The 25,988-nt window shown below is 45.4% G+C and overlaps 2 protein-coding genes across 2 annotated transcripts; one reads left to right on the top strand and one right to left on the bottom strand.

The window, feature by feature from the left end:
- Positions 1-312: 312 nt before the first annotated feature.
- Positions 313-18,380, top strand: taok1b (TAO kinase 1b). The gene is made up of 21 exons (XM_083695331.1): positions 313-862; positions 7,595-7,849; positions 8,081-8,152; positions 9,707-9,808; positions 9,936-9,981; positions 10,220-10,316; positions 11,092-11,205; positions 11,503-11,594; positions 11,833-11,926; positions 12,070-12,151; positions 12,607-12,774; positions 13,033-13,239; positions 13,429-13,566; positions 13,714-13,950; positions 14,186-14,314; positions 14,396-14,479; positions 14,642-14,761; positions 14,988-15,227; positions 15,355-15,567; positions 16,083-16,265; positions 16,891-18,380. Exons 2-21 carry the CDS (start codon positions 7,718-7,720, stop codon positions 17,416-17,418), a joined length of 3,078 nt encoding a protein of 1,025 aa, XP_083551457.1. The 5' UTR covers positions 313-862; positions 7,595-7,717; the 3' UTR covers positions 17,419-18,380.
- A 2,943-nt stretch (positions 18,381-21,323) lies between these two features.
- Positions 21,324-23,495, bottom strand: LOC310822497 (protein ABHD15; the record flags this gene model as incomplete). Its single annotated transcript, XM_083694848.1, has 3 exons — positions 21,324-22,083; positions 22,235-22,464; positions 22,731-23,495. The coding sequence occupies 3 exons, from the start codon at positions 23,493-23,495 to the stop codon at positions 21,324-21,326; spliced, it is 1,755 nt and encodes a 584-aa protein (XP_083550974.1).
- Between the last annotated feature and the right edge of the window lie 2,493 nt (positions 23,496-25,988).

Below are 25,988 nucleotides of genomic sequence, written 5' to 3'. Positions count from 1 at the left end.
TCAGCTAAGGAGCTCAGTAAGACTGAGGAGACAGGACACACACACACACACACACACACACACACACACAGAGTAACAAAAGTGTTCGGCTCTGTTTATTTTGCAACTTGAAGTACAAGGGAATGTAAACAGAAACGTATCAAATTATGAAAATGAAGTTGACAACACTGTGGATGACTGTCAATCAGTGATAACCAACCACGAGTTCTCATCCCATAGTCACCGCCCCGCCCAATTTGGCCACGCCGCCTCCACACCTACCGATCACGGCCTGTGTCGTCGGTGCAACGAGATTGCGGAGGAGTCTCAGAAGGGGATAGTTTGTACAGAGAGGAGGGGGTTATTTCAGCACCCGGGTGTAAACAGCGACAACAACACATTGCAACCAGCCACGTTGCGGTCAGAGTGGCGCACAGGTGTGCGACGATACGAACTGGAACTAGGGCTGACTGTCGTTTTTCACTTTATGAAGTTTTGGATATTTTGGCCCCGTGATTGTCACAGTGGAGGAGGTGAAATCTCTCCGCCGCCATCTTTAGAAACAGACTGGGAGTGGGAAACTTCGCTAGCTGGCTGGGTGTAGCTAGTGCTGTTGGCCTTGACAGTCATTAACAGGGAGTCTTCTACACATTTTATGAGTAGTAGCTAACACACTGGTGTTAGTTACTGTTTTTGAATTGACAGCTTCGCAGAACAATCAAAGAACCGGGGAATAAACTGAAGCTGAAAGCCAGTTAGCGATCAAAGCTAAACTCCAATCTCTGCTCCACACTCTTGGTTCCTGAGTTGGTTTAGCCCTGCCCCGAGTCCTTCCTTGGTTTTTGCGGTAACTCCGTTCCTCCTGAGCCTGGCATTCTGACAGGTAAGTGCCCCGTCCAGTGTCACTCACAACAAAGACCACACTGTGATGTAAAGTTAAGCGAACTTCTCCCAGAGAGCAGTGTAAATAAATTGATTGAGAGGTCCGCAGTTTACCACCACCTTCGAATACATAATAATAAGCCCAGCTAAACAGCTCAATAATCAGCTGTTGCTAAGGGAGGCTAGCTAGCTAAAATCCTCACAACAACATTTGATTTGGATAGCTTAATCTAGATATGTTACCTCTAGCTGTCACTCCCTGTTTTATGGCCATTTAGCTATGGCTCGTTTCTGACTGAAAGATTGGTTAGCAAGCTAGCTAATGCAAGTTGTCAACCTAACTCGAGCCATCACGACCATTGTCAGTTTGTGTATAGCTTTACACAATTGCTTCTGTTTAATTTTAACAATTCAATTGTAGACTGTGACTGATGAAACAGCTGTTTGATTGTCAAAATGCAGAGAAGGGGATAGATGGCAACGGTAGGTAGGTTTGGGTATGGATCAGTATGTGTGTAAAGCAGTGGATTGCTACGAAGTTTATTGTGACACCATGAAAGACACTCCCTCGCGGCCTCGTTGTTTTTGCTGTCTGTGCAACTCTCTTGGCGGTGTTGCAACTGGAAAATATATTTTCAACAAAGCTACACACACACACGAGATAACTTGGTGTTAGTCCTTAGGCTACAGCAGCATGCACAATCCATCTTCGCCACTTCAAAGATTAACGTCATGCAATATGTATCTCTGGCTAAAATATAAGCAAGCGTCTTATTAAATGACTAGGCCTATATGTTTACAACTAGCCAGCACATGCAGCTTGACAAATCGATGATCGTTTCAGGTTAGCCTGCCTAATAAGCTTGCTTTCATTGCTGGCTGCTGCTGGTTTGTACGCTATGACGTAAGTCGCATTCCTAATTTCTGTGTTGACATTGCGTAACACTCTCTCAGCAAGATCCTCTAGCTTCTGAGCCTGTTCGCTCCACTCTCACGTGGTGCCAGACGGGCACATATAGCTAACATCATACAGTTGGTTTTAGAGCTGTTAACCATTCTGTTGGTTTCATTCGTTAGATAATGAGTGACAGCTCCTCCCGATTATTACCCTCCTGCATACACATCCGCATTCCAGCATGAGTCACAAAGCAATGGATGGAAACCGAGGATAGTCATACCTGTCTTTGTTTTCTTAGGAGTTTTGGTTTGTGTCAAAAGTCCAGTTGACTAGGTCATGTTATTTAACTGAACATTTGGTTGATTGACTGAAACATAAACTTTAGTATGATCATGTTCTTAAGGCCTATATAAGCCCTTAAGAGGTGTCACATTTAGTACTAGATGTTACACTCTTCTTACCACTCCACCTTGTTACAGTACCTTACCACCACCTGGTTCTCCAACATGAGTCACAGTCCAATCCCACGCAACAACATGCAGTATTATGTAATAGCAGCATGCATTTCATGTTGATTTTCATTAAACATTGTCACTAGTTGAGTCATCATACTGCATCCTGAAAGAGATTTGGCCAGCTTTAGAATCATACATGGGCCTGCCTATTTTTCTATCTGTCAGTTTGTCTGCCTAACCGTTTGTCTGTTTCTGTCTGCTTACCTGTTTGTTTGTCTGTCTGTCTGTGTGCTTTTTATATACCTGTTTTGGTCTGTGCTTGCCTGGCTGCCTACCAATTGAATTGTCTGGGTGTCAATCTGCGTCTGCCTTAGCCAACTTGTTGTTCTTTGGCGGGGGTAATGTAGGCCTAATGTTTTTTCTTGAATGTAGAAATAGTCTGGTACCCACTTGAGCAATTGAGGGAGTTACTGAATGTCACTCACGACTAAGAAGGAGGCTGTCTTGCCTTGTGTATTGGCTGTGAGGTTTAGTACCTGTATGAGTGTCAACTAAGGTGTGTTTAAATACTTTGTGAATCCCCAGGGTCTGTCTGACCACCGGTAAAGTCTAACACCAGCCCCACATTACCCACGCACTGTCGCGTTGCAAAAATAATTAAGGTTTACATTCTCAGCAATTCTGCCATCACATTATCCGCTGTCATTCTATCATTGTCGCTCATCTGTCCTGATCACTTTTAATGTGGATAGAAAAAAATGACGGTGGCTCTTCGGTGCTCACATGCGAGTAATGTGGGGCTGGTGTAGCTCCACTGCTACCCCCATGGCTCAGGGCTCACTCATCCAGCCTACATAAGGCAACAGTAGGGCTTAATGTATTCTGGGGGCGGTGCTTCCCCCACCCCTGTACTACCCAAATGTATCTGACTGTATCCTGCTTTATCAGGGCATAGGTTACCACCCACCCAGCCTCAGTCCCATTAAACCAGGCAAGTATAGAAATACCCAGCCATAGTCAAACCCAAGCCCACTTCAGGCTCCTAGCCACAGTGTGGGACTATTTTTAGGAGCAGGCTTGAAGATTACTGGTTTGGGGGAGATTAATTCAAGCTTTGAACAGACTAAATGGTGTAAATTGCTGGCTTAACTCCTTTTCTATCTGGTCTCTGAGAGCAATACTATCTAGTGCTGCTTGAAAGTTTGTAAACCCTACAGGGATGGTCATTATTTTTGTATAAAATATTAAAATGAACTTATAAAATATTTATCTAAACCCCAATTTGTAATAAAGACTTTCCAAATAAAGGACAAACAAAAACATATTATATATTTTCATTGTTTATTTAACGAAAGTTGTTTATTTAGCAAAAACTCAGATTTCATGTGTGCAAAAATATGTGAACCTCTTCAGTCAATAGCTTGTGGCACCTCCATTAGCAGCGACAACTTGGAGTAAACGTCTCGTATAGCCACTAATCAGTCTCTGACATCTGTTTTGAGGGATTTTTCCACACTCCTCCTTACAGAAATTCAGCCAGTTGAGTGAGGTTTGAGGGGTGTCTAGCATGAACTGCCCGCTTTGGATTTAGGTCAGACCTTTGACTTGGCCAATCCAAAACATAAATCTTCTTTCTCCTGAGCCATTCTTTGGTAGATTTACTTGAATGCTTTGGGTCGTCTTGTTGGAAGACCAATTTTCAGCCCAGCTTTAGCTCCCTGACTGATGGCTTGACATTCTGTTCAAGAATCTCCTGTGGAGATGATGTGGAGTCGTCCAGGTCCTGGGGAGGAAAAGCAGCCTCAGATCTTGACATTCCCACTACCATGCTTGACTGTTGGGATATGGTTCTTTTGGTGGTAGGCAGTGTTGGGTTTTCGCCAAACTTTTTATTGTAACCAAAAAGGTCAATTTTGGACTCATTTGTCCAGAGAATGGACTTCCAGAAACCTTCAGGCTTGTCCAGGTGTTCTCTGGCAAAGTTAAGACGGGCAGTTTGGTTCTTTTTTGACAGCAGAGGCTTCTTCCTCCCATGAATGCCATTTCGATTCAGTGTTCTTGAATTGTTGAAGCATGTACAGTTACCTGAGATGCAGCAAGGGAGGTCTGCAAATCTCTAGATGTTATGTTTGGGTTGGCTGTTACCTGATTTATTATTTTTCTTGGGGATATTTTGGAAGGGCGTCCATTTCTAGGCTGAGTTGCTGTCATGTTAAATGCTCTCCATTTGTAAATTATTTGCCTCACAGTGGATTGATGGAGCTCAAATGTTGTTAAGATGATTTTATAGCCTTCCCCAGACTGATGTGCTCTCACTACCCTCTTCCTGATGTCCTCTGAGATCTCCTTTCCTCTCGGCATGGTGTGTTTTGCATTCACCTGTATGGGTAACACAAAATTGACCAGGTTTCTTATCTCTATTTATCAGAGTCCTGCCCAAACTCTTTCTTAAAGATCTCTCCTTTGATTGGTTCATTTGGTCCCCACCTGCACTCATTTCTTTATAATTTACTTTTTCTACTACACGCATGATTTCCTCTAAACCAACATATGGAATTGGTAAATATAAACCTGTTATGTCAGATACAAAAGACTGGTTCTGATTTAAATAAAGATTTCATGGTAAAAACTATAAAAAAAAATCTATAATTGCACATAGGGTTCACATACTTTCAAGCAGCACTGTATGTGTGGCAGTGTTTGTTTCCCCTACCATTACTTAAGGCGGGGTGCCCTCTTCAGCCTCCGCCTAGCTCCGTTGCCACCAGGCTCTTTTGGTTTATATTATTTTGGTGTGTGTGAAGCCTAGCCCTTAGTGTTGTTGCAGAGGCCAAGAGTGTGTGGTGTGTGTGAGTACAGAGAAAGCATTAAACACAGGATTTAGTCCATTGAGAGAGGAATTAATGGAAGCTCTGTGAGGGGAAACAGTATGGAGTAAATCCTCTTAGTTTCCACTCTCTCCCCTGTGTCATATAGTAGGCAAAGGCTACATGGTGTGATGTTACTGCAATGTTGATGTTTGGCTGACTTTAGTCTTTATGCTCTGCTAGAGCTTGAGCTTGAGCTTTGCGCTGTCAAAATACAGTGTATTAAGCAGCACTTAGTCAGTTTGAGAAGTCGCCAAATCTTGACTGATATAGAGTCTCTTCTATTCAACATTCTGAGAATAGCATTGGCAACTAGAGGCTCTTATTCAGTGTGACTTGCATAGCTGGGCCTTTTAGTGACCAACTCAGACCTAGTCTAACCACACCATCACATACTGTAGTAAACATTTACAGTACTAGGCTATATAGCCTTTGCCCCTGACCTAGGCTACTCCTCGAATTTATGACCCAGGTGTACACACACACACACACACACACACACACACACACTGTTACACATACTGTTACACACACTCTGTGTCTTGTTTTTTAGCTATCAGATGCTTTGATCATGGCTTTGATCATGGCAAGATTCTGCTCTAGGGCTAATCCAATTCAACAGCTTAATCCATCTCAGCATAGCCTAAATGTTTTCTTGTATTTCCTGGAGTGCATTACATTGGCGGTACGTGTAATGACAGAGTGATGTAGCCAGACTCTAGACCGGCAGGTTATGTGAGCTCTTGTAACAAAGATTTATCTGATGGTGACTTGTAGGGCTATTCTCAGATGTTTGAGGAACGTGAAGAAGCAAAACATCTAAAAGGCAGTCTAACAAAGAACGTGTGTGTGTGTGTGTGTGTGTGTGTGTGTGTGTGTGTGTGTGTGTGTGTGTGGAGAATACCTGGGATGTTTCTGTGGGTTGTGGAGAAGTGAGGTATGCTCACTGTCGGTCCCCACCCCTGTGTGTTTTACATGTGAGAGTAACCTACTGTAATGTGTCCATTACTCACCCTCCCTCCACCATTCTCTGCCCCTTACTGCTTTGCACAATCCTACTGAACTCTTATATTCTGCACACGTCAACAGACCATCTCTCAAACACACACACACACACACACACCCACACAGTGGGGTTAGTGCCGGTTGACACCCATTAGGCTTCTTCTTGAGGATTTTACAGCACAAAGAAAATCAATACACCCACTCCATCAGGAGTATCCATTTTCTATACCGAGACAAAGTGTGTAATGTTGTGTGTGTGTGTGTGGTTGTTTGCGTGTGTAGGTTTCAGACTGACCTACGTGATCTAAGGCCCTCCTAGACTATGGAATGCCGTTGAGGTCGTACCGCTTCTCAAATCATACATGTCAAATAAGACTGATGTGTATGTTTTGAGACACGGAGCAACCTCGACTGCGTTCCATACCAGACCAGTCTTGTGACTCTGTTATTGTGTGTGTGTGCGTGTGTGTGTGTGTGCGTCAACTGTTCATAATAGGCCTATGCTTTTTTGAAGAATTTGCAGTCCCCCCCCCCCTCCCTCTCTTTACCCGTCTCCTCTCTCCACACTCTCTCCCTCTCCACTTTCTCTTGCTCCCCCCTCTGATTTTCACCCCCCCCCCCCCCCTCTCTTCCCTAATGGCCTTCTCTTCATGTGTTTGGGGTTGTTGTGGTGATTTGCACATCTGAGGAGCTTGATGAGTCCCTGAGGGTCTTAAAGTGCTGACACACACACACACACACAACAATTTCATTCATCAATACTGTACACTTCTGAAGACGCACACTTCGGAAGACTTTTCTTATCGTCTAACCCCACCACCCTCTCTCATTAAGACAATAGCCCAGTTTAGGCTGGTAAACATAGACGTTAAATCAATCTAAATGATGTAGCTAGTGCTCTCACATAGTCCAGTAGCTTAAAGATCCATCGTAATTGCTGAGGTGTTGGATTCCAGTGCTGCTGTTGTAGGCTACTTTTGATGAGTCAACAGTTGTACAGTACTGCTATTAGTTGGTGTCACAGTCACTTTGTCACAGACTAGGAGGCTTAATATTCCTGCTGTTTTGACATTGGTTTACTGATTTTAGGTACAAACAAAACATGGTTTCCATTACTTCTCTACTGTGTAGTTCTATTAGGCCTAGTTATTGTGACTAGGGCTGTGTTATGGCAAGGACCTCACGATACGTATCACGATACATGGGTCACGATACAATACTATTGTGATACAATACATATGGCGATACATTACGATACTCCACATGTATTTTCTGAAAATGTAAAAATGTAACTGAAAATTCAGCCTACTCTGTTGTATGCATCACCTTGGTCTGTACAGTAAGTATACAATACGTTATTGATAACCCCCCCAAAAAAAAGAAGAAAAAAAAACATTTTAAAAGCGATTGCGATGTTAGGGCTGGATTATCGATAGAGTGGCGTGAAAAATAATATTGTAATAATCGGCTGTATTGATTTTATTGCAAATGTTTCTCCCTCTCCTCAGATGCCCATGCTCCAGCCCCTCTGGCCCCTTCCCTCCTGCAGATGAGTCTTCAGCTGCTCCGGCGTAAACACACGCCCAGATAGTCCCGCCTCCCTCCCCTGGGTGTGGACTACGGTACCCAACATGCCCTCCTCTGTGCGGGCAGGCAGCCTGAAGGACCCGGATGTCGCCGAGCTCTTCTTCAAAGACGACCCTGAGAAACTCTTCTCAGACCTACGAGAGATCGGACATGGCAGCTTCGGAGCCGTCTACTTTGTACGTAAACAAACAAACAAACACTCACTCACTCACTCACTCACTCACTCACTCACACAGATAAAGAGGCAGAATTGTCAGGCAGAGAAGGATTAGACAGATTACAGACAGACAAAAAGCAGATGTATTATATCAGACAATGATATGAGTAACCAGAGGTATAGAGGGATTCTGACCTACCCTGTTGAGTCTTTGGCCTCCTGTCTCACCCATGTGTGTTGTCTGTCTCAGGCGCGGGATGTGCGCACTAACGAGGTGGTGGCCATCAAGAAGATGTCCTACAGCGGGAAGCAGTCCAACGAGGTGAGACCGACGACACCACACCAAACACGTCTACAGGCGGCTTTTCACAGAGACCAAACGCAGCATCAGACATGTCTCTGTGACTCTCTGGCAGCACTGTTTGATTGAAGATGTCATGATAAAAAATTTAAAAAAAGATGATCGCTTATGCTCGGGTCTGTACAACCTCAACCCCTAGTAAATCTACTAAAATGTTGATTTAGATTGATGAATTTCATGAACTTGACCATAATAAATCTAGCGGCTATCTGACACGGTCTTGAATCAGTCATCTGCATTGTGAATATGGTTTATGTTCTATGAACCCCACTAAAAGTAGTGTAGAACTGTTCACGATCAGATTCTGACCATCGTAAGTGTTAGGTACAGTGTGTGTCTGGTACAGTGTGTGTGTGTGTGTGGCCGCAGTTGCTAATCTGCCTTACATAGACTGCATTAATTAACTGGCCTCGGAAAGCAACTCTGTCTCTATCCTTGTGCTCCTTGACTTGAGTGCTGCGTTTCATACAGTTTAACACCAAATTCTATTACACAGACTGGAGAAACTTGTGGGAATCCGTGGGTCTGCTCTGTCTTGGTTTAAATCATATCTCACTAACAGATACTAATTTGTACATGTCAGTGGTGATTCTTCTGAACAGTGTACTATCAATTATGGTGTTCCACAAGGCTCTGTTTTGGGACCACTACTTTTTTCCCTATATATGCTACCCCTAGGTAATGTAGTCAGCATGTTTCATTGCTATGCAGGTGATACATTGCTATGAAACCTGGCATGCCACTAACTGTCTTGCCTGAATGCTGTGTGACTAACGTTAAATTATTGATGGCAAATAACATCCTCCTTAATTCTGATAACACTGAATTGTTGATCATTGGCCCAAGAAATCTGAGGTCTAATGTAAAAAATAGTAAAAAATCTTCGTATTATTATTATTGACTCTGACCTTACGTTGGACGCTCACATTAAGAACCTAAGCAATATTGCAAAAATAAGAAATTCTCTTTTACTTGAGGATGCCAGAAGATTGATTCACACTTTTATAACATCAAGATTTGATTACTAGCAATGAGCTATTATCCAATGAGCTATTATCCAATGAGCTATTATCCAATGAGCTCCTCCATACGAAGTCTGCAACTAGTCCAACATGCCCTTAGCAACCCCCCCCCCCCCCCACTGCCTTTCCCCATTCCCCGTGTCAAATTATTGTGACCCATATGCTTTTATTGATATTATGTGTTTTGTTAATGTGTTTTTATATGATGTATAGTGTGCTGAGACCTTGGTGAAAATGCACTTTAAAACAAAATAAACTTGAAACTTAAATAAACATAGCACACACACAGTGTCGCACACTCCAAGGTCACCGCATGGCTTTCACTCTCGCCCGCTCTGCTCCGCTCTTAATTTCAGATTAGCCATAATCAGATTACACCTAATCTGTGTGCTCAGATTCACCCCACACTACCACAACGCACGCACACTCATGCACACGCACAACAAATATGCATTAATTTGAAAGTCTCTTCTCTCATCTCTCCCTCTGACAGAAATGGCAGGACATCATCAAAGAGGTGAAGTTCCTCCAGAGGATCCAGCATCCCAACAGTATAGAGTACAAGGGCTGCTACCTACGTGAACATACAGCATGGGTAAGACACACACACACACACACACACACACACACACACACACGCAAACAAACACACAAGAAAGACAGACTCCCACATACTCGCCATATTGTAAGGTACCAGTTCTATTGTCTCTCTCTCTCTCTAGCTGGTGATGGAGTACTGTCTGGGCTCAGCCTCTGATCTTCTGGAAGGTAGGTGTTAACATGGCCGCTCTGTGATATACTCATCTGGTACAATATGATTCTACCCACCCACACTGACACATACTTCTAGAAAGTGACGGTTGAATGTTTTATATGAGCATGCCTGACAGATCACCATAACAACAGAGGGTGTGTGATTGAGATGATTCTGTACATTTGATGTGCGTTAAACTTAAAAAAAACGTTGATCGCAGCCGTTTGCTAAAGATTCTCCTTCCACTTTTAGTTCATAAAAAGCCCCTTACTGAAATGGAGATCGCTGCCATTACCCATGGTGCTTTGCAGGGGTTAGCCTATCTTCACTCCCACAACATGATTCACAGGTGAGTGTTTACAGCGTGTTTAAAAGTGGTCATAATGTTATAACTTACGGTGCCTTGCATAAATAATTGGACAGTGAAGCATTTTTCTTCTTTTGGTTCTACACTCCAAAAGTTTGGATTTTAAATTACTATAAGTTTAAAGTGGCTGATCTTCAGCTTTTATTTAAAACTGGTATTTGTGTACATATTGGTTTCACCGTTCAGAAATTACACCACTTTTTATGCATAGTCCCCCTATTTCAGGGTACCCAAAAGTAATGGGACAGATTTATGAAATGTCCAAATTAAGTACTCATGTTAAGTATTTGGTCAACAATCCTTTGCATGCATATACTGCCTGAAGTCCGCGACCCATTGACCCCACCAGAGGCTGGGTATCTTCTCTGCCAGGCCTGTACTGCAGCCATCACCAGTTGTTTGTTTTTCGGTCTTTTTGCTTAAAATCTTATCATAAGGAAATGAAATGATGTTCAATTGGATTTAAATTTTGATTTAAAGATTGACATGGCCAGTCAAGACCTTTCAACTTTCTGGCCCTGAAAAACTCCCTCGTTCCTATGGGAGTATGTTTTGGGTCATTGTCTTACTGTATGATGAAGCACCATGCAATGAATTTGGAGGCAGTTGCTTGCAACTCTGTGGCATGTGGACCAGCTTGCTGGAACCTTATTCAGAAACCTGCGTTTTATACCTATCCAAGTAGCTGACTGAAAGTCACTTGTCATAAACTGGCACCATCTGACTGATTCTCTCTCTCTCTCTCTCTCTCTCTCAGAGACATTAAGGCTGGTAATATCCTGCTGACTGAGCCTGGGCAGGTGAAACTGGCAGACTTTGGCTCCGCCTCCATTGCCTCACCTGCCAACTCCTTTGTGGGGACGCCATATTGGTGAGGGAATAATCAGCTTGTGGGCAGGTTGCATCTCAATGGTCTACTGTGACATCCTGGTATGTGTCAGTGCAGGTGGGTTATGGGGAGGGGTTTAAGGAGTGAGGGAGAGGAACCCTCTTAAGGATGCACCAAAAGACAAACACACCTTCTTCTGTTTCTGTGGATAGCACCACCTCATACAACTGTTTGTTCACCCTCCTTCCCTCCTTCTCCTAATCCATCTCTCCTTTCTTCTCCCCTACCCCCCCCCCCCTTTCTCTCTCTCTCTCTCTCTCTCTCTCTCTCTCTCTGTAGGATGGCCCCAGAGGTGATTCTGGCGATGGACGAGGGCCAGTATGATGGGAAGGTGGACATCTGGTCCTTGGGCATCACCTGTATAGAATTAGGTCTGTCTCTCTGTCTGTCTGTCTGTCTGTCTCTCTGTCTCTCTGTCTGTCTCTCTGTCTGTGTCTGTCTGTCTGTCTGTGTCTGTCTGTCTGTCTGTCTGTCTGTCTGTGTTTCTTTGTAAGTGTATCACTGTGACACCATAGTGTTTGTGTTTGTGCCTGTATGAAGTAGGTGGTATGTGTATGAATATCTGTGTGTAACTCTCCTCTATTTCTGTCCCCCGGTGTGTGTATGTAGCGGAGAGGAAGCCTCCTCTGTTTAATATGAATGCAATGAGTGCCTTATACCACATAGCACAGAATGAGAGCCCCACACTGCAGTCCATAGAATGGTGAGTAACACATGCAATCGTTCTCACTTGCAGTTTTGATTTCAATTGTTACCAAGTATATATATATATGTTTTCCTTGGCACTTCCTTCCTTCATCCTCCTTACTTTCCTCTCTCTCTCTCTCTCTCTCTCTCTCTCTGCAGGACGGATTACTTTAGAAACTTTGTTGATTCTTGCCTTCAGAAAATCCCCCAGGATAGACCACACTCTGACGATCTGCTAAATGTGAGCACACACACACAGTGAGGTTACTGTGCTGACTCTGTAGATGGAGATTGTGAAACCCTGTGGTGTTAAATCTCGCTCTGATGTTTGCTCTCTGTTCCATCCCCATAAGCCTCTATTTTGATTCACTAATCCTGTACTTCCTCACACACACACACACACACACACACACACACACACACAGTGCTTGGTTGCATTGTAGAGACAAAAAGCGCTATAGATTCAGAGGTCTGAATTACACCCACAGACAGGAAATGTCACGCAACCTTGTAGTGTTTGGTCCCAGACATTTATTATTTCTGACATCAACCACTTAAAATAAAAGGCTATACGTTACATACATTCTACATTTGAAAACAATTTGTGAGTAAGTCCCAGCAGAAACAGAAGTCTACAGTAAAGCACCTTGCCCCCCCTCCCCTCCCCTCCTCTCCTGCCCCCCTGTGGTACTGTAGCATGCGTTTGTGCAGCGTGAGCGGCCTGACTCTGTGCTGATGGACCTGATCCTGAGAACTAAGGATGCTGTCAGAGAGCTGGACAACCTGCAGTACCGCAAGATGAAGAAGCTCCTTTTCCACGAGGCCCACAACGGCCCTACAGCGGAGACACAGGATGGAGACGAGGTGTGTGTGTGTGTGTGTGTGTGTGTGTGTGTGTGTGTGTGTGTGTGTGTGTGTGTGTGTGTGTGTGTGTGTGTGTGTGTGTGTGTGTGTGTGTGTGTGTGTTCTTTTTGGTTTTGACTGTGTGTAAGCTTACACAGATACTATTTTAGTGAAGTTTGCATTCACATTTTTGGGTCCCATAACAGCAGAGTTAGGATCCATAACATCAGTTCAAGTGTCCACGTGCGTGTGTGTGAGTGTGTCTCTCTGTGTGTGTAGGAGCCGGACCATAGTGCTGGGCGAACTGGGACAGTGAACAGCGTGGGCAGTAACCAGTCCATCCCCAGTATGAGTATCAGTGCTAGCTCCCAGAGCAGCTCTGTCAACAGCCTGAACGAAGCAGCACAGGACGACCGCAGTGAACTGGATCTGATGGAGGGAGACCACACGGTCATGTCCAACAGCTCTGTCATACACCTCAAGCCGGTGGGTACACACACACACACACACACACACACACACACACACACACACACACACACACACACACAGAATTGTGAGAACACTTATTATGATGTCTATGCACACCTGACAAAGACCACCCATGTACCAGTCACACATTGAATTGCTTTTCATATGATGATGATGATGATGATGAATCACTGCCTCTATTAGGAGGAAGAGGAGGGTTACCGTGACAATGACCAAGAGCCCCATGGTTGTCCCTCTGAACCACAAGCCGCTCCCGTTCAGGTCCCTAGGAAACACTACCGCAACCGTGAACACTTCGCCACCATACGCACAGCATCATTGGTGAGACAACACACACACACACACACACAAACCCTCTATCCTCTTTTTGAGCATTTTAAAAGTCGTTACACAAAAATAACAATCCATTGATTTCTTCCTTTCTATCCTTCACTATCAGACTTTAACGGTTGTCCTGTGTGTGTCCAGGTTACTCGTGAGATGCAGGAGCATGAGCAGGACTCTGAGCTGCGGGAGCAGATGTCTGGGTACAAGCGAATGAGACGGCAGCACCAGAAGCACCTGATGGCCCTGGAGAACAAGCTGAAGGGGGAGATGGACGAACACAGACTCCGCCTGGACAAAGAGCTGGAAAGCCAGAGGAACAGCTTTGCTCAGGAGATAGAGAAACTGGTCAAGAAACACCAGGCCTCCATGGAGAAAGATGTATGAACACACACTTACGCACACTTTCACATGCTTGTGCACACATACGTCTCTCTACAAGATGAAGCTAGTCTGTAATGTGGATGTATACACACACATACACACACACACACACCAGGGTTTCCGTTAGCCGGTAATAGCATGTTTTTTGGCTAATAAAGAACAGTGAAAAAGCAATCAAATTGTTGCCAGGCAAATTGTACCAAAGAAAAATATGTGTGTGTGTCTGCTCCAGGCGAAAACGTTTGCCAACGATGAGAAGAAGTTCCAGCAGCACATCCAGGTCCAGCAGAAGAAAGAGCTCAGCAGCTTCCTGGAGTCTCAGAAACGCGAATACAAACTACGCAAGGAACAGCTTAAGGAGGTATACATGCACACCCATACGTATGTACACACACACACACACACACACACACACACTCACTCACATGCCCCTGTCCCCTAGGAGTTGAGTGAGAACCAGTCTACCCCTAAGAAAGAGAAGCAGGAGTGGTTGTCCAAGCAGAAGGAGAACATCCAGCACTTCCAGGTAAACTTGCCATGACCATCCAATCTATCAATTCTACCTCTGTGTATATCCAGACATAACATACTTTATATTTATAGGTGATAAACATAGTTATGCAATACTACTATTATTGCCGAGAGATGTTGATACATAATGTAGTTCTGGTTCCACCTCCACTATCAGGCGGAGGAGGAGGCCAACCTGTTGAGGAGACAGAGACAGTACCTGGAGCTGGAGTGCCGACGCTTCAAACGCAGGATACTCATCGCCAGGCACAATGTGGAACAAGACCTGGCCAGAGAGGTACACACACACACACACACACACACACACAAACGTGCAAACAAACAGGCCTCTAAAGCAGGATATTAAACTTTCCGCTTTCTCCTTCCATGTCTTTCACCCTCCCGCTTTCACTCTATATTTGTCTCTCTCTCTCTCTCTCTCTCCCTCTCTCTCTCTCTCTCTCCCTCTCTCTCTCCCTCTCTCTCTCTCTCTCTCTCCCTCTCTCTCTCCCTCTCTCTCTCAGGAGTTGAATAAGCGTCAGACTCAGAAGGACCTGGAGCATGCCATGTTGCTCAGGCATCACGAGTCGATGCAGGAGCTGGAGTTCAGGCATTTAGGGACCATCCAGAAGATGCGAGCAGAGCTGATCCGCACCCAGCACCAGACTGAGCTCACCAACCAGCTGGAGTACAACAAACGCAGGGAGAGGGAACTGCGACGCAAACACGTCATGGAAGTCCGTCAGCAGCCCAAGAGCCTCAAGGTACACACACACACACACACACACACACATAAACACACTCACATTTGCCGCAGGCAGACAGACACACTTACCTTTTACAATCGCTTCCTCTCTCCCTTACTCTCTGTCCCTCTCCTCTGCTGTCCAGTCCAAGGAGATGCAGATCAAGAAGCAGTTCCAGGACACGTGTAAGATCCAGACACGTCAGTACAAGGCCCTGAGGAACCACCTGTTGGAGACCACAGCCAAGGCCGACCACAAGGCCGTACTGAAGAGGCTGAAGGAGGAGCAGACCAGGAAACTGGCCATCCTGGCCGAGCAGTACGACCACTCCATCAACGACATGCTCTCTACTCAGGCTGTGAGTGGTACCACACATACTGTACACTCAGTATTCTACACAGCACATAAGAGAGAGAGAGGGAGATTGAGAGTTGTGCCCAATTCCACATTTGACCTCTAACCCTATGAGAGAGAGAGAGAGAGAGAGAGAGAGAGAGAGAGAGAGAGAGAGAGAGAGAGAGAGAGAGAGAGAGAGAGAGAGAGAGAGAGAGAGAGAGATCGAGAGAGATCTGAGTCACAGAGAAGGGCAATATGATTAGTTAAGAAAATAGATCAATTATATGGATAGCCGAAGGGTAGATAAGCATTGCTATTGAAACCCTGACTGTTCTGCTAGGGGGCTTGCTTAAGCTTATTCTTGAGGTAGGTGTTGATGTTGGACATGGCACGGTCAATGGAGATGCCGCCTCCTCAACACACATTGGAGGAGAAGCTTTGAGGTTCCTCACCTCTGATTCTGAGGTCTTAAGAAAAGATATTTAAGATTCATCCAGAGTTTCTGACCCGTGCCTTATCCCCGCCCCCTCCCCCCAGCTGCGGTTGGACGAGGCCCAGGAGGGGGAGTGCCAGGTGCTGAGGATGCAACTGCAACAGGAGTTGGAGCTGCTTAACGCCTACCAGAGTAAGATCAAGATGCAGACGGACGCCCAGCACGACAGAGAGAGGAGGGACCTTGAGCAGAGAGTCTCACTACGCAGGGCGCTGCTGGAGCAGAAGGTGTTTCTATGTTTTTGTGTGTGTGTGTGTGTGTGTGTGTGTGTGTGTGTGTGTGTGTGTGTGTGTGTGTGTGTGTGTGTGTGTGTGTGTGTGTGTGTGTGTGTGTGTGTGTGTGTGTGTGTGTGTGTGTGTGTGTGTGTGTGTGTGTGTGTGTTTATAGAGTCCTATTATAGTCCATGTTCCCTGCTACACCAGCACGTGCGTAAAGCGTTGACGATTGAAGTCTATTTTTCTCTGGGCCACACCCATACAAACAGATTGAAATGATAGGTTTCAATGATTTTTTTACACTTAAAAACATATTCACTCAGCTTCAAGTATGGTAATGTAATAGAAACATTGATAACAGTAGTACATGCAGACAGTAGTTGTACCTGTTTGAGAAGCGAGCTGATAAACCAAAGTACTTGTTTATATTTGGAGGTAGAGGACGAACCCCAACTTGAAGACTCGACAGGACTCTCAACATAAAACAACGTCAGCATGATACATTTCAAGTTCCATGCAGAAACAGACTGCTGAGTGTTATTTATTCTGCATCCACGCAAGCAGCTGTTCAAATGTCTGGTGTATCAGGTGAAATTACTGAGCTGCCAAATGACTAAAATGTAAATTGTGTGCGTAGATTGAGGAGGAGATGCTGGCCCTGCAGAACGAGCGGTTGGAGCGTATCCGATCCCTGCTGGAGCGCCAGGCTAGAGAGATTGAGGCCTTCGACTCTGAGTCCATGAGGCTGGGCTTCAGCAACATGGTTCTCTCCAACCTGGCAACTGACTCCAACAGCAGCAACAGCTTCCCCGGTGCACCTGGGGGGTGGGGGGGGGGAGCAGGAGGACAGGGGGCGCAGGGGGGAGGAAACTGGCCTGGGGGAGGGGGGTCACACCATGGAAGCCACCATAGTCATCACCAGGCGGGCTCCAGCTCTCAGCAGCCCTGGGGTCACCCTATGTTGGCTGGGGGGCCACCACCGTGGAGCCTGCACCACCCCTCAGGGGGGAGTCAGAGGGGGAATGGGGGAGGCGTGGGGGGGTTGAGGAACAGCCCTCAGGCTATGAGGAGGACGTCATCGGGGGGGAGGAGCGAACAGAGCATGAGCAGGAGCGCCAGCATCACCTCCCAGATCTCCAACGGGTCCCACCTGTCATACACCTAGAGAACACACACAGACACACATGGATGTCATACGCCTAACGAGACATACGCACACACACACACGCACACACACACACACACACCTTGCATACATGCAGATACACCCACGCCCACTTGTCACACACACATACAGAGAGATACATGTCCTCCACACACACACACACACACATACACACATAGGTAACACCCTAGACTGGGGGTCATAGGGCAACCCTCCCCCCCCTCCCCTCTATCCTTCCCATCCTTCTCTCTTCTTCTCAGGCTGTAGGTCTTTTCACTGTTAGCAGGACACTGTGGAAACCCAACATGAACCTTAGGCCCAGCCCTGTAACAACTTACAGTGGAATAGGGCCATAGTGTATGCTATGTCATTTTGTTGTAGTCTGTATTGTAATGTAATGTATGCCATAGTCTTGGATGCCATAGACATTGCTGACGCTTTACTAGATGTCTTATGCGATTAATCATAAAGATTTCATTAGAAGTATGCCTTACGTCGTGATGCTTGCTATAGGCAGGAGCAGGAATAGGTCAAGGCAGTAAGGAAGAACAGAGAATATAATGCAGTATATGTTTTCATTGAACTTGATTTGGATTAAGTTGAAATTCCATGATACCTGTATGCTGGTGGTAGTGCCAACATAGAAGTCTTTCTGAATGACCACCGACAGCCACACACAAGTAGACAGTATCACTGTTAGTTGCTACCAAGGCTAAAGATTCCCTACTGTGCCAATGGTGAGAAACCTCTTGGATTTTATTTCCTCAGCCAAACACAAAAACAACTTTGTTTATTTCACCTTAAACACAATTTGCTGATAGCAACAGCTTTGCTGTGTGTGATGATGTGCAATACCGATTTGAAGGGAACAATGTCAACAGGGATTCAGCAGCAGCAGCAGTAGTGTGTGTGTGCGTTCGCTTTTTGGGGCCGTTGAGAATGTTTTAGACTGTGGTAAAGGAACCACTCGATGCAAAAGTGAGGTGGCCTGCAGTGAGAGTTATATTGCAGTATCAATAAGACAAAATGAATCTTTATAAAATTAGAATGGACATTGCAATTGAAAGCAATGTTCTGCGATATGTGGACTGGTGGCCAATTGGGTGGATGGACGATTTAAGATGAGCTAGTATTGGGTAGACTGAATATCCGCTCCACCTTGTTCTATTACTATGGTTTTGATAAAAGCTGTATCTGGGTTCATTGTTTCACTGTTGGGATTCCACAGCCTCCTGTGTTTTACTTACAGTTAGCCAATAGGATGACCAGTGAGAGCAATGCTGTGCTCTCATAGGTCCATGTCCACGTCATAGGCCCTGTCTGTCTCCTGGTAGCCATTTTCTTTGACGGCACTTTGCCTTGATCATGTAACGTCACAGGCATACTTGCACTTAACTTAACACAGACCAACACCTTCTAAATGTTACACACATGCACACACAAGTCTACAATCATTATCTCTCTGTCCCTCTCCTTTTTCCTCTTGTCTACCCCCCCGCCCCCCCCCCCCCCTCCCCCATTCCTTTTAGGGCATATAGGATAGAGGGAGAGATTAGGTTGGTTGGAGGGGTTATTGAGGAAGTTCCAGAACAGTGGGGGGTGGGTGGTTATTGAATGAATGAGGAAGTTCCAGAACAGTGGGGGTGTGTGGTTATAGAATGGATGAAGGGGTTAAAGCATAGGCTACTGTAGGTGTCGGTTTATGACTGCTGAATGTCCTTATGGGTGGGTGGGTAGTGATGCTGCTGTCACCCCTGCAATGCTCCTGCACCTCTCCCTGAAATGACCCCCCCACTCAGCCTCACCCCCACCACTACTGCCCGCCACCTCCGACCCCCCCCCAAACAAGCCCACCTCCAGGGAAAGAATGTTAAACCTGGTGACAGAATATATATGTATGAAACAAATGTATAGATAATACTAAAGTGAACAGAGCATATAGAGGGGGTGAAATGAGGATATAAGTCAATTTAAAGTGGGATGTATAGGAACATATGTTAATAGTGTACATTTAAAATTTAAAACATGGACATTTTAAAACAAAGAAAATTAAATCAAAGTAAAGAGAAATGTAACTGCTTGTCTTGTGGAGACAGAAACCGACATGCGATAGATGACATGGCTTTGAACGATGGTATTTTAAAATAGAATATTAAAAAAAAACACATACCTTGCACACACAGAGAGGGTATGGTTCCGGAGTTGGGTTCTGTTGGATTTTGTTGAGATCTGTTGGGTCCTGTTGTGTTCTATCGTCTTCAACAGTTCAGAGTTTTCCGTGAGAGATTTTCATTCATCCTTGCTGCATCCTCACAGATCATCCAGATATCTCCAATCCTATCCAAATCATCCTTTCTTTACTCTCATAACCCCCTGTCTCGTTTCTGGAAAGTTAATCTTTGCCCTTCCCCGAGGAGGTCCTGGTGTAACCACCACTTTTTTTTATTGTTGTTTTTATTTTATGTTGGTGTTTTTTATTTTTTTTTAAATGAGGGAAATGATTTTTTTTAAAATTATGTCTTATCTACAGTACATCATTTTAGTTAAGGGCCAGGTGCAGCCATCACCATATTGTTCACACCTAGCTCTTTCATGACAGTATATTATAGAACAACTCTGATTGCACAGATTCAGATGACTGATATACTAGTCTTGGCCAGATAATTATGAGATCTACTCTGATTGGCCATATTAGGATGACAGATCTACTCATTGACTAATAATGGGGGAGGTGGGGTTACATCTCTGTACATTCTGTTTATCAGTATTCCTCAATCTTTCCTTTCTTTGGTGATCATATTTGTTTTTCCAGGTTCAGTCTTCCCATCCCCATGTAACCTGTATTAAACTGTATAGATTGTGCAAAATCCGAATGTCTGAAAGATTACATACAATAAAAGATATTCATTACAGAACATAAAATGATTTAAAATGTATAAAATAAATTCAGAAACAAACTAGGGGACATGTAATATGTTGTTTGTAATTACTTTTTTTGTTGGCAGAGGGCTACTGGACAAAGAATCAACTGTAATAAAGTAATTTTAGTACATTTGTGCCCTATTCATTTGTGTGTGTGAATGTCCTGTCTTTCTGTGTCTGTGTCAGGGTGTCTGTGAGAGAGAAAGCAACTGTAATAAAGTATTTTTTGTTGAAACAATGTCACAGGACAGTCGCTGATTTCAGATAGGGTACTTCTGCTTTCTTCTGAGGGTATTTAATAGATATTATTCTGGCCCCAGGCTGTGTTTAAAGTCCAGCTGGGTGACCTGTATTGATTCTAGCCCGTGGTTGGGTTTTGAATGGTTGATGTATTTGTACTTCCTTTCTGTCAACATATCAGACAAGAAAAAACATATCATGTTTACATTCATGTTTAGTATTGAAGATATTTGTTCACATTAGAGCAATTTACAGTCAGTCAATACATATTACAAGTATAAACACAGGTGACAGGTATGATGGCCCATATTTGTATCGTTTTTTTCACTGAGATAAAAATGCTACTTAGCTACAGCATTGCTAGTTAGTCCATTCTACCCATTTTATTTGTAGAAACCCATCTGTGGCATTACTCAGAACGCTAATCTTGTTCCTGATGGATCGATGCTGTTAATTGTTTTTGGAGGCTCAACTCTAGAAAAGCATGTACCATAAACTATTTGTTGTTGGCAGAGGCCACATCACCTGCTCTGGGTAATGATTCTCCCTGTTAACCACTCAATATCCCCTTAAATAAGACTGTCCTCCTCAGTAATCGAGACATGCACAATCTGTGCGTGTGCTCCTCTTCCTGCAGCTAAACACAAACCTTGTACCCTGTTGAGAGCACTGATCCCCCCAACTCAGCCCTATGGAGTGGAGAAGAGGATGTCCTTCTCCTCTTCTCTCCATCTCCACCTTTTTCAGCGTGTATAGGACCTCTGCCAGGTGAACTGTCCCTTCTCTCCTTCCCCTCTGTGAGAGGCTTGTGTTTGTGGGCGTGGTCTATCTCTCTTCATCATGGTCACTCTCCTTCTTCGGGGGGGCAGCATGCTGCTCGTCCTGCCCCTCTGCCCCTCTGCCCCCCCTGCCCTTACCCCCCATCTTACCCCCTTCCTCTCCTCCCCCCTCAGAAACTCAGCAACCACCCTGAAGTACTCCAACACAGCCACATGGCTCCAGTTACCCCCCTCCCCTTCCTCCTCTCCCCCTCCCCCCCTCTCCCTCGCTCCCTCCTCCTTGTCTGCCTCTTCAAGCGTGAACCCACAGTGCCCCCCCCTGTCGGTCATGGCCAGCAGGAAGTAAGGATTGTTCTGGAAGAGGGAGAGGGGCAGGGTGGAGGCAGGTGGTAGGAGTGGGTCGTCATGGCTACAGAGACAGAGCACAGGGACCGCCACCTCGTCCGCGTCCCGCAGTGGTTCGTTGCGCTCCCAGTAGCCTTCCCAGTCGCTGACTGGGCACCCCCTCTCCCCCACTGCCCATGCACCTAACACCCCTAGCCCTCTCAGGGGGGGTGAACTGGCCCCTAGTTTGGCCCCAGGGCTGGGAGGTCCTGGTGGCTGGTGGGGGGTATTCTGGTGGGGTTGGGGACCAGAGCAGAACAGCACTTCTTCAAAGTCTTTGAGGGAGGAACAGCGGAGAGCCCGGGCCACGCCCAGTACCGCACTGAGAGCACTCTCATACCTGAGTTGGGGACAATGACATGCTAGTTACAGCATAACTCATTTACCGTAGCATAGCTAGTGTACTGTATAAATCAAGCTGTCCATAACAATATCATCATCATCAACATCATCCTCCTCCTCCTCCTCCTCCTCCTCCTCCTCTCTCTAACCTGCTGAGCTGCAGTTTGCGGAAGAACAGCGCCCCCCAGCGGTAAAGAGAGGGCAGGGGTGTCTCGAACCAGAGCTGCCCCTGCAGGACAGGTGAGATGCAGGCGACTGCTGTCAGGTAGGAGCTGGAGCCACACTCCCCCAGGTAGGACAGCAAGACGCCCGACCCAGAGCCCTCGCTCACCGCTACCAGCGCCGAGGACGGGTGGCGGCTACGCACGTATGCTACCACCTGAGGCGCAGTGTGTCAATCAATAACGTTTGTATCAAAAGTACAATTTTACCATGTGATTTGCTCATATTAAGCATTTCATCGCTCTTATTAAGCATTTCATTGTACGTTTACAGCTGTATCATGTGCAAATGATAAATAAACTTTGGTTTGATTTGTTTTTGTAAGTAAATACCTTGTACATAAATTACTGATTGTTAGATTATAATAAAATACACTATTCAGTATGTAATCATCATAAAACACTGTATACCATATTACCATACCTGCACCAGATCAGCAGGATCTCCAAACTCAGTCAGTCGTGGTGTGGTGAGGGGGCATCCCGCCGTGCCACGCGAGTGAAACACAAGAGCATAGAAACCCTGACGCAGTGCCAACTGGCACAGGCCTCTCAGGTGAGGAGTCACTCCCCCCCAGGAGTGAGGGATGAGGAGGAGGATGGGAGGGGTGGAGGTGTGACACCCCAGAGCCCTCGCCCCAGGGTGGTGCTCCCTCTTTCCCTCCCACCTCTCACGCCCTGCGCCCTCACCCCCCCTCACCCCCACAGCCCAGTCCAAGGCTACGATACCCCCGTCTCTCAGTAAGAGGTTGTCCCTGGTGAACTGCACCCCGTCCCCACAGTTGTCCCTCCCCTGAGCACCCCACAGCAGGCTGGAGAGGGTCTGGATGTGGGGATCTCCTTTGGGCCAATGGGCCAGTCTGGGTCGAACCAGAGAGCCACAGTGCTGCAAAAGGTAGCGGGCGAGGGCTGTGGGCTTGCAAGCCAGACTGGGTCGTGAGGCTGAATCTGGGGCTGGTCCCTTCTCCCTGCTCCAGCCCCAGCCATGCTCAACCTTGGGTAGAGGAAGCTCCAGGGCCCAGCATAGGGCCATCCACAGCCCCCAGCCAGCAGCCCTCATGCCCAGCCTAGAGCAGCGCTGCACTGCGGGCCAGCGGAGAACCAGGGAGAGCAGGAGCAGCAGCAGAGACGGTAGGAGGCATAGTACACAGTCCCACACAGAGAACAGTACATCCGGGTTAGTGGTCATTGTTACTCAGAACTAAGGTCCAGAATATCAAGTTCTTCTTAGGTGTCTAAAAATGTCCAACACTGGAAGACATTTTTGAATTACCTGTGCTTCTCAAGGAGAAAAGGGGTTTAAGTAAGTTATAGTCTGTTCCTGGCTCCTTTGTTTCTCCTCTGTGTCTCCTGTTAGCGTAAGTCATTTAAGAGCGGTGCGCAACTTCTCTGAGTGATCAAAAAGAGAGAGAGGAAGAGAGACAGAGAGAGGGAGCACCTTCACTTTCATTCATTTTAACCCACTTGGTCTGCTGCTTTCAGATACCAAGTCAGACCTCTCACTCCCTGCTCCCCCAACTACTACTCCCTCCCTCCCTCTTTCCACCCCTCCCTCTATAAATCATTAGCAATCACTGTTGGGTTGAAACTCACCATAGAAATAGAGTAAATAGGAGATATGCCTGGGCAATATAAAAGTTACATGGAACATCCAACAGTGACATGTAAAGTTTCTTCTTCTTTTTATATCGCTTTTTCTCTTGTATCACATGATATACCCCAGTACATTGTATATTATACATATTGTATCACATTATATATACTGTATATACCCCCACATATATATCACATTATATATATATACCCCCACATGTGTCCCAGCACCGGCAAGAGGCTAAAGATGTGCTTGTCAGTGCATCCCTTCTCAAGTGGCCAGTGAAAACACTGAGAAACATGACAGTGAGCAAACATTAGATTACAGTACCAGACTACCTGTTCCCACCCAATCACAGTGGCAACAGACATTAGCTATGGATAGACTGATTACACTGTTTCTATGGTGCACACCCACTGCATACAGCTCTATGGCTGTAGCATGACATACAATGAGCTACTGTCAGCTACTGGGCGACATGTTTATCTTAAACTCTCTCACTTATCTAATGCTTCAAGATAAGATTAAAAAATTACTGTAAGTTAAGAAAGATGAGCCCAGTGGGGATTGGCTCTGATCCACAATCCTGACCTACGATTTGGAAAACACAATCTAAATCACGGGTTACAAAGAGCACCTGTTTGTACTTTGGTATCAGACAGGACAAGTGCTGCGTCTTTGCATGCTCAAACAAAGCTGTGAAAGGCTATGGGCCCACACACACTGACGCATACACAGTGACACACACACACAGTGACACACACACATACGAGTAAACAGAAGCCCTGTTGCCGATGTTGAATGTCGTAGAGTTCACTCTCTCTGTTTCATCAGAGTCAATACCAGGGGTTGTAGACAAGCCTGCCTGGTGTATGTGTGTGTGTGTGTGTGTGTGTGTGTGTGTGTGTGTGTGTGTGTGTGTGTGTGTGTGTGTGTGTGTGTGTGTGTGTGTTGCCCTGAGGGGTTTCTCCCATTTAAAGGTGAATCAGTGACTAAGGAGCAGAGGTGAGCTTTTCCACCCCTATAATAATGACTAGGAGCCGGGCCTGAATACATCAGTACAACCTGACTTTCACAACTTTGACATTGAACATAACAGGATGTGTTTCCAGGTGCATGAGTAGAGTGTGTTTGTGTGAGTGAAACCAAGAAAGAGAGAGGCCGCTGTTGTTGGATACATGATAAGGAGAAATTGTGTGGATTGCTTTTAATCCCATCATACATTTCAGTAGCTGTGGAATTGAGCTAGATAGAAGATAGAAGAAGATAGAAGCTTCCAGAACTGAGCAAAGCCTGAGTAGGATATATTACCTGCTGTCCACCTGCTGCCCATGTAACAGACATGCAGATGAAAAGTAACTGTGAGCAGTGGTACATTTAATTGTGACCAATCAAATCATGTTTCTAGGCAGATCTCTGGCTTTATTCACAACCCTAGGGGGACTGGCCAAGACCCATAATACTGTTATACTGTAACACAAACAAAAGAGTCCAACCGTTTAAAAAAAAAAAAAAGATTGTTTTTATTGATGTCATTACGTGTCTCATGTAAAATCCTTTACAGAACACACAAAACTCTTCTTTAATTTTTTGGGGGGTTTTCACATTTGGTATTTTTAAACATTTTTCACTGTAATGCTTTACCACTATTTACATTTTGAAAAGGTTGTCAGAGATCCAGAGATAGTTATTTCTGGGTGTTGGTCAGTGATGGACGAATAAGGAAGGGGACAGGTACTGTGATCGGTTTCTGCGCTTGTGTGAGTGTGTGCATGTATTGTAAGATCCAGTCCTGCTCACACACAGAGAGAGAAACCTTTCAGCAAAACCTTCACAGACACATTGAAGCAAAATGTTACAAACAAACCATAACCAAATAGATCACTTACTTCAGTCCCTCTCTTAGACCTGCATGTATCCTTCATGTACAACTCTCTGTAAGATCACTCTCTACCTCAGTCCTGCATACACTATCATGAACCTTCACAATCTGTCTCCAGTGTGTGTGTTTGTGTTGTGCTTGGTTTGGGAGTGGTTAAGTGTGGCTTTGAGTTAGTGCAGTATGTGTAGGGGCAGTGTGGTTATATT

Source organism: Argentina silus (genome assembly GCF_951799395.1).
Source record: "Argentina silus genome assembly, chromosome: 2".
NCBI classification, from domain to species: domain Eukaryota; kingdom Metazoa; phylum Chordata; class Actinopteri; order Argentiniformes; family Argentinidae; genus Argentina; species Argentina silus.
This window is presented reverse-complemented; position numbering and strand designations above follow the sequence as displayed.